The following is a 9,310-nucleotide window of genomic DNA, read 5'->3' on the forward strand; positions in this document are numbered from 1 at the left end:
AAATGAAAATCAGGTTGGCAACATTTTAAATGTCTAACAACATGAGAATTTCATGTTGTGTGGACCCTAACATTACGAAGCTTTGCAGACGTTGAGTTTTATTCTCCATACCCTGCGACTAAATGTCATGATTCTATGTCAAAATGTCGTTGGCATGAGATGTTCAGATAAAGTTGGTTATTGGTTACCTAACAACACAAATTAAACCGACAAAATATCATCATCATCTGTCGCCAGTATTCTATATGAAATTGGCATTGGCATTAAAGGTTGTCCTGTTGGTCACCCTAAATTCAACTAAGTATCAATGTCTAATGATGTTGGTGGCCACCTGGAAGTCGTTTAGCAAATTTATTACAGATGCTATACATTGGATTAGAATTTGGCTTCATAATACAGTTGTCACTTGTAGCTGCAGTAAAGTAACCTGGATTCACTTTTGTGACATCACAACAAGTTTGGAAGACAATCCTCGTCTACCTATCTACTTTTGCTCTCTCCCACTTTTCTATCCATCTAACCCTTTGGCTGCCACTCGGACCCCCAGACGGCACTATTACTCCCACGCGTAGTCTCAAGCATGACCATCAGGGACTGTAACATCTAGTCCAATTTCCAACTTACAGAATGTGGAAACTACTGTAGACACATAGCTTTTCTTCTTCGTTTTTTTTGTACTGAATTGAATTGAGCACTGCATACTTGTTCACCTTGCAGTGAAGTAGCAGATACCTTGTGTCTGATAGTTGCATTTTTTAAACTAAAAAAAAAGATTGCGTTCTCTGAGGAAGAAGGAGCAGATGTAATTTTAATTGTGTGTAACTTGGCAAGCAGAGTATTTAAATGTAAAACATGTCTGGAAGGGCTTCTTAAAATATTTACTAAAACAGACAGCAAATGCAAGGTTATGTAAAATCTCTGCCACATGGGCTTTGACAAAATGGTTGTAATAAATATTTATAAACTAAATTTGAACCCAAAAATACAAACTAAAGAGTCATTACTAAATGCCTTGTCAAGCTAATGGTACCTCAGTCATTTGTATGCCTCCCCGCTGGCGACAGCCATGACTGGATTTATGTTTTGGGGTTCTCTGTTCATCCTTTTCTTGTGAACGCAGTATGTCAGGAGGGAAAATTTGGCACAAACGTCCACTTGGACTCAATAATGAACTGATTACAATTTGGTGGTCAGAGGTCAAGGCTTCTGTGACCTCACAAAACATGTTTTTGGCCGTAACTGAGGAATTCATACACTGATTTTAAAGACATTTTGCGCAAATGTCTAACAGGATAAAGTGATGATGACATTTTATATCCAAAATGTCAAAGGTCAGCATCACTGCGACACCATGATGTTCTGCAAAAACACTTCTCTGGCCGTTACTCAACACCATAACTGGGGAACAGAATGGGACACCTTTTGTCAGATTGAATATTGGGTGTCCACCTCGAAACTGTGCTGATGGTTTAGATCTTCTGAAGATGTGTGTGAAGCCTCTACTTTTTAGAATTTGTAGCGTCTTTGCAGCAACATCCACATTTGAAGCATTGTCTACTGTCATATGAGTCTGGACGGACATGGATTTAAACTGCAACTTGACTGGTTGGTGGAGGCAAACAACTGTGAGGCGGTCATTCTAGTTTGAAAAGGAACTATGTCTTGTATATTGCATATAAATTCCTTGAAAATTTTAAGTATGAGATATTCCCCACATGCTTTAATGTTCACTCCTGCTGTCAGGCCTCTGGGTAGAGTGGCGTTTTGATAGCAATCCATCTGGCCTCTGCTTCGGAGGAGATCCTCAGAGCTCTGCTCCGCATCTTTCATTCTTATCCTTCCTGTATCCACTCACATTAAGTAGTATCTCCCTTTGCATCACCCTGTCTTCCTCCCTGCATCTCCTCCATCCACCTCCTTGCCATCACTTTCATCTCTGTCCTCCCAGCCTCCTTCCCTGTCAGCCTTTCCTTTCCTACTTATCTCCTCCGTCCCCCCTTGGCTGCCTCACGAGGGCTCCGCCATCCATCCATTCATCACATCCTGAGGCTTTGAGCTCCCGTGTGTGATGCCTGGTGGTTTCCTGTGGCTAGCCCTCTTATTCGCTCTAATTAGAGCGCCACAAATAGCCCAGCATGGTGTGCCCTGAAAACACTGTCAATTAGACTGACTGACAGCCAGAAAGGGATTCCAGGTGGAGGTGTTCATGTGTGCAGATGTGTGCGTGAACTAACGCTTTCACATGCATTGTGTAAGTGTCAATGTGTGGGTGAAGATAAAAAAAAAGCAGACTGACTGCGGTGCGTCTGTGTATTTTTTTGCAACCATCAACATCTCCAATTCCTTATTTTAGTCTCTAATCAGCGCTCTGCAGACGATGCAGTCAACAACATGGTGTGAAAGTGGGCCTGTGTGTGTGTGTGTGTGTGCCTCCTTTGAGAGCACTGCCAGATAAAAAAGGAGCATCCCTTAAGAGTCATGTGCTTTTATTGCATCCCCGAGGATTTCACATGCAAATGGTGGTGAGGACTTGCCCTATTATGCAGAGTGGCTGTGCCTTTACACGTTCCATTGAGGAAAGTGGCATCAGCTCGTCAATCGGACATGGACGAACCTTAAATATCCGAAAGAATAACCCCTCGTAAATGTGGTATTTATGAGGGAGAAATAACGTCCCTATTTCTCATCAGTTCACTGTTTCCACAGCAGCACCACAGGGCTTCTGCTGCTTCTATTGTGGTACAGATATAATTACAACAAGCCCACCTCTGATGATAGTGTATCACCAGAGAAAAGCAATAAACACCAGCATAGCCAGGCTTGCAAACACACTGCTCAGCATTGATCTGATAGCTGCTCTGGCTGGCTGTGGCTTACTTAGCTGGAGGAGAACTTCTCATTATCAGTGAAGCTGGCACACGGTGCCCCACTGTGCGTGTGGGGTTGTTTTTAATCTTCGCTGGTCCTGCCCTTCAGAGGCATCCCTCTCCCTGCTCTATGACCGACTGATGTAATTACTCCGAACATTATCTGATAGGAACTGTGCACCTGCTGCGCACAAATTGTTGTGGGGGTCAAAGTGAGATCTAAACCATAGACTGTATAAATCTGGACATATTCACTCCCAGGTTTAGTTATAAACACACTCACACGTTCTAATAAACTAATTATAGTGATTAAACATAAACAGTAATGGCACTTTTAATGATAATGAAAATGGAGAAAAAAATGAAGTGGCGGCAAATTGCAAGTTTGATAAATAACTTTAGCAAACTTGCACTAACTGAAGTTGTCTCTTTATATTTTCTTTCTACACATACAGCCTACATACACTCACTGGCCACTTTATTAGGTACACCCTTTTGCCTTCAGAACTGTCTTCATTCTTCGTGGCATAGATTCAACAAGCTTCTGAGAAAATTTGTCAGAGACTTTGGTCCATATTGACATGATAGCATCACACAGTTGCTGCAGATTTGTCGGCTGTACACCCATGAAGCAAATCTCCCGTTCCTCCACATCCTATTGGATTGAGATCTGGTGACAGTGGAGGCCATTGGAGTACAGTGAACTCATCATCATGTTCAAGAAACCAGTTTGAGATGATTTGAGCTTTCTGACATGGTGAGTTATCCTGCTGGAAGTAGCCATCAGAAGATGGGTACACTGTGGTCATAAAGGGATGGACACGGTCAGCAACAATACTCAGGTAGGCTGTGGTGTTAAAACCATGCTCAGTTGGTACTAAGGGGCCCAAAGTGTGCCAAGAAAATATCCCCCACACCATTACACCACCACCACCAGCCTGAACTGTTGATACAAGAAATCCAGACTCATCAGACCAGCCAACATTTTTCCAGTCTTCTATTGTCCAGTTTTGGTGAGCCTGTGTGAACTGTAGCCTCAGTTTCCTGTTGTTAGCTGACAGGAGTGGCACCTGGTGTGGTCTTCTGCTGCTGTAGCCCATCTGCTTCAAGGTTGGACGTGTTGTTGGTCTTCTGCATACCTTGGTTGTAACCAGTGGTTATTTGAGTTACTGTTGCCTTTCTATCATCTTGAACCAGTCTGGCCATTCTCCTCTGACCTCTGGCATCAACAAGGCATTTTCACCCAGAGAACTGCTGCTCACTGGATATTTTCTCTTCTCTAAACCCTAGAGATGGTTGTGTGTGAAAATCCCAGTAGATCAGCAGTTTCGGAAATACTCAGACCAGCCCGTCTGGCACCAACAACCATGCTACATTCAAAGTCACTTAGGTGTATTTAATAAAGTGAGTGTATGTGGAGTCATTAGTAGAGTTGTTAGTAGAAAAAACAGTTTAATATTTGGTTATTTCAGATGTCTCAACATGCAGTGTAGGGCGTAACTTAGTGTGAAACACCCCGCTGTGAATTGTTCTGTTTTTCTGGGAATAGTAATTTGCTTCATCAGCCCTCAGCAGCTCACCTCTCTGTGCTCAGCGTAGTGCTCTATTAATCATTTTTCAAACTGAGTGCTGTTCCACACGTCTCTCTCGCTCACTCTCTGTGTCTTGTCCCCGTTGCCTTCTCTCCACCCCCATTTCCCTGCTGCCTGCGGTGCAGCCTTGGCCTCTAATAATGTTATTAAGCCTCCTCATAGCCTTTGGCCACCACCCCTGCCCTGCTGTGTTCTCACTCTTCCTTTCCATCACCCAAAGAGACGGTAACAGCAGTATGTCATCCCTACCATGAAGCAAAAACAATACTTAGATTTGCCTGCTTTTACACTCTGCTGTGGACAAATCTGTTGTGACAAAATGAAAAAGGACCTCTTTGTGCGCTGAAAAGGAGCTACAATTCCGAGGTGGTCAGGGTGTTTACATGTATAGTTTATTGACAACATGGCTCAGATTTACAGCTGGCTATATAATAAACGCTTTTCTACAGCACAGTTGTTTAAATTCATCTAAGAGGCAGTGAGGTATTATTGGACATCGTTCAAACTTTTGTGTTTGGTAAAATTGTTGTTTCTAATTAACAATTTATCAAACAAAAGTGTCAAAAGTTTGCTGTTTCCAGCTGGTCACATGTGAAAATTTACTGGTTTTCTCAGTTTTCTATTTGTTTTGAGTTTCAGATTTTTGTCGTTGTATTGAAATAATTGATCCATTATTATGATTATATAAAATATCATATCATGTTCATATTTAAATGTGGGCAAAATTTTAAATAATGAGATGACACATGTCTTTAGATGGTCATCTGCACCAGGCACGCTACTGCGAGTGTTTACATTACGTAGCCTACACTGCTACATGTAGCTACATGCTAACATCAGGGCAAAATATAATCTTGGTTGCTGATGTTGTTCATTTTTCTATGATTTTTGATCATGTTCCTGCTGCAACATGTCTGGTTGCAAATATTTTGGTTTAGAAGCCTTGTGATTTTTTTTTTTTCTTGTGGTAGAAAGTGCCACCATACACAGTCATTTCCCAGCTGCAAGTACAATGCTACATATAGCTACATGCTAATCAGGGAAACAAGTACTCCAGAATACTCTCTGATTTCAGATCGTATTCCTGCTAGAACGTGTCAGGCTGTGAAGATTTCGGTTTAGATGCTTTTATTGGGGATTTTCTTGTAGAAAGTGCCGCTATACTCTGTTATAGTGCAGAAAACCCTGAATCGCTGACCAGTCAGAGCAGAATGGGCTTAAAGAGACAGAGGGCCGAATTCACAAAGAATGAACTGCGGCTGCTGATAGCACCTTGAATTGCACTTCACTTGCACCCGCAGTTTGCTCCGTCTTAACGTCCTATTCACAAAGGATATTGCGCTAACGATATACCAGCGCAAACACGCCCACAAAGTTTGGCAGCTGAGTGCAGTTTGCCCCTGATTTGCCCCTGATTGCAATAAGCCACACATGGCAAAGTATAAATGCTGGCTTTGCGCCAAGAACACCGTGGCAGAACAATGGCAGACTTTGTTTGGCAAAGTACTGAATACTGTATACCCTCATGTAGTGATGTCTGCTGGTGAGTCAGTCTAACAGTGTGGGATGGGTTGAGGCTGTGGATTTGACCAAGTTTGACCACTTTATCACTATTCCCTCTCACTTGTAGCTGTTTTTTCGTTATCTTTTGAATTTAATATGAATTATGGAACCGTTTTTGTTCACGTTTGTTTCCCCCGTTTCGTAAAATAAATTATTGAAAGTTGCTTTTGAAGTGCGTGACAGAAGTGCGTTTTGAGAACGACCGCAGACTGTCACCTGTTCAACGCATCAATATCTTCGGATGCCATTAAAGTAATAATGATTATAATAATAATGTCAAAATATTATTTACAGACTGATTTAACAGACGATCACTGCTGCCACGATCACTGGAAAGTCTGGGCGAGAGGCTTCCACAGAGGAGCGCCCAGTTTGCACCAGCTTTCTAAAGACGTTATTTACTTCACTCAAACTGCGTGTGGCTATTAGCGCTGGTGTTAGTGAATTAGACGTTGTTTATCAATGAGGCTCATTTGCATAGAAAGGGGCGATTTTTGCGCCAAATATATGCATATTACCTCATTTAAATACGTGCAAATAACACCAGAGCACCGAGACGCAATCTGCTTGGCAGCGCAGTTAATACAGGTGTTCCAGCACAGGTGGTATGAGGAAAACATCAATCAACTAATCAATCATAATTTATTTGTAACATGAAATAATACATGATACAACTGCAGTGAAATGGGATCCCATCATCTCCTTTGAATCGTGCAGTGTGATTTAGTCCTTTCTTGCGTCTTCTTACATCCTTGACTGATGTCTAATAATTGTCCATGATGCCGGATGGTTCTGGTAAACCATGGTTTCTGGTTGTCCACACATCCCAGCCGAAATGAAGTGATTTTTGAACATTAAAGCATGTAAACACATTCTAGTAGAAACCCAAAATACAAATACAAGAGCCCTTTAACGTCAAATTTTGTTTAATTTTTCAGAATTCATATTTAAGTAAATGAGAAAATATGAATTCTGAATTAAGCCATAATAGAGTTTAAGACCTTTTACAGCAAATATTAAAAAGCTAGAATATTATGTGACAAACGGTAGCACCTAATATAAACCGTGGCCATGTATTGGAGACCAAATAGTGTTTTATTGCCCCCACTTGAGATAAATTACATGGTCAAGTAAGTGGACATGACAGTAATCTCTGCAATGAGGGAAGAGGTTAAAATACAGGCCTCATTCTCTGTCAGGGTTGGATGGCTCTATAGGAAACTAGGTCAAGTACTTTAATTTTCTTTCACCTGCTCTGTCAGTCTTGGCTGCAGGGATGCCTAAAGCCATCTTATTGTGGTGATAATGTGTCCATGTTCCGTCTTATTTCATTTTGCTCATGTTTAACACTGATGTTTGACTTTTATCTGCCTCTCTCATACACAAATTTATATTCCTCAATCTATTCTTTCTTCTCCAGTAAAATCCAGTCTGGCAACAAACTGGTGCTGGCCATCACCACTGAAGCCTGCCAGGGGAAGGACAACTTTGTCCGCTACCTGGAGCACGTTCAGGCAGTGGTCACCGTCAATGCCAGCCGCCGCGGCGACCTCAACATCAACATGACTTCACCCATGGGCACAAAGTCCATCCTGCTGAGCAGAAGGCCCCGCGACGACGACTCCAAGGTGGGTTTCGACAAGTGGCCCTTCATGACCACGCACACCTGGGGCGAGGACCCCCGCGGGACCTGGGTCCTGGAGGTGGGCTTTCAGGGCGAGGAACCACAGCGCGGAGTCCTGAAGGAGTGGACTCTCATGCTGCACGGAACACAAAGTGCCCCTTACATAGACCAGATAGTACGTGATTATCAGTCCAAACTCGCAATGTCCAAAAAGGAGGAGCTGGAGGAGGAGCTGGATGAGGCTGTAGAGAGAAGTCTCAAGAGCTTGCTGAGTAAAAACAACTAAATTCCCATCTGCATGTTGCCGACTCCTTCACTCTTATCTTTCTCCCTCCCTGCAGTCTCGCTCTATCCTTCTCTAAATCGCCTCAGTTCTTCTCAGTCTCTCGTCATCCTCCCTTTTGTCTACCTCTCTTCACTTTGCTTTTTGTTATCAAGTGTTTTAATTAGCCCCCAACCTTCAATGAATGTTTCTTGTAATCCAGTCATGATAAAAAGTGTAACCTTTAATAATCTGTTCTACATAGACAAAGAAAACTCTATCACCTGGATTTTTACACTCAACAGAACTGTACATAAAGCAAATATAATCCACTCTCTCATGCTCTTGCTTTAACTGCCCTGCACCTCTCTTCTGCCAACTGTTGTACAGTTTGTGACTGTAAATGATTTTCTGTGTCATTCTACTTAAAGTTTAATATCTTGCAAACAGAGCAGTGATACTTCTTTCTGTTTATATTTTTATGTGACATGCACTGTTTATATATAAACAAGGAGAGGAATATGTGATTCATTTTGCAGCCTGTGGTCCTCAGTTCATATTTCATAATCTTTGACATATGCTATAATAAATCTATTCAGCTGTTTATTAAAGCACTGGAGTGATTTGCAACACACCACTGAGCATACCGAGTAAAAGTCATCTCAAGGGCCAAAACTTTGATACAGAAACACAGAAAATTATGACAGAAGACCGAGGATGTGGAGTTCAATTTTATCCATCTGAAAAATGTAGTCTTTGGCACACAAGCAGCAGCTACCTAACCATAACACACCCAGTTTTAATCTTTCCCCATGTGTCTTTCATTCTGTACTGTGCTGTCAAATAAAAGAAAACTCCCCCTAAAAAGTGGAGCCTGAGCTACTTGTGCCAAGGTACATGTTAAGGGTGCAGTTTTTTAGGATGCTTTCAGACCTAGAGTTGTCTTGCATTGGTCCGAATCAGGGACTGAGTTGAGTTGGTTCATGTTCTCACGGCAGCATTTACAAGTGGACCAGATAAAATGCCTTGCACGAGAAAGCTGTTCTTGATTGGTCAGAATTTCCATGCGGGAAAAATCCAGGAAGTAAACAAAACGTTGAAGATGAGTACACTTGCAAGATAAATGTGACACTTTCTAATGTCACAATGGAGGGACAACTACGCAGGTTGATTTCAGCGCTGCTCATCGTGGACTATATTGCTGTCATTGTTCATTTTAGTCAAACCATACAGTTTGAAAACGAGGCGCGGCTCCAACTAGAAAACAATGTTTTGATGCATTGGATGTGCTGAATGTGCATATTAAGGCAGTACAGGAGGAGGTGCACATTAATAATCCTCCAGGACTGTAACATGCTCATGTTTAACCCAAACAATGTGTCATGTGACTGCAGCTGGTTCA

The 9,310-nt window shown here is 42.1% G+C and overlaps 1 protein-coding gene across 1 annotated transcript in view; it reads left to right on the forward strand.

Annotated features, from left to right (window-relative positions):
• Window positions 1-8,775, forward strand: part of pcsk2 (proprotein convertase subtilisin/kexin type 2) — a 41,554-nt gene extending 32,779 nt beyond the window's left edge. Inside the window, exon 12 of the mRNA XM_050071466.1 lies at window positions 7,443-8,775. Coding sequence (XP_049927423.1) covers window positions 7,443-7,932 — 490 coding nt within the window. The 3' untranslated portion in view covers window positions 7,933-8,775. The remainder of the gene's footprint in view (window positions 1-7,442) is intronic.
• Window positions 8,776-9,310: the final 535 nt, after the last annotated feature.

Source organism: Epinephelus moara, chromosome 19, assembly GCF_006386435.1.
Source record: "Epinephelus moara isolate mb chromosome 19, YSFRI_EMoa_1.0, whole genome shotgun sequence".
NCBI lineage: Eukaryota > Metazoa > Chordata > Actinopteri > Perciformes > Serranidae > Epinephelus > Epinephelus moara.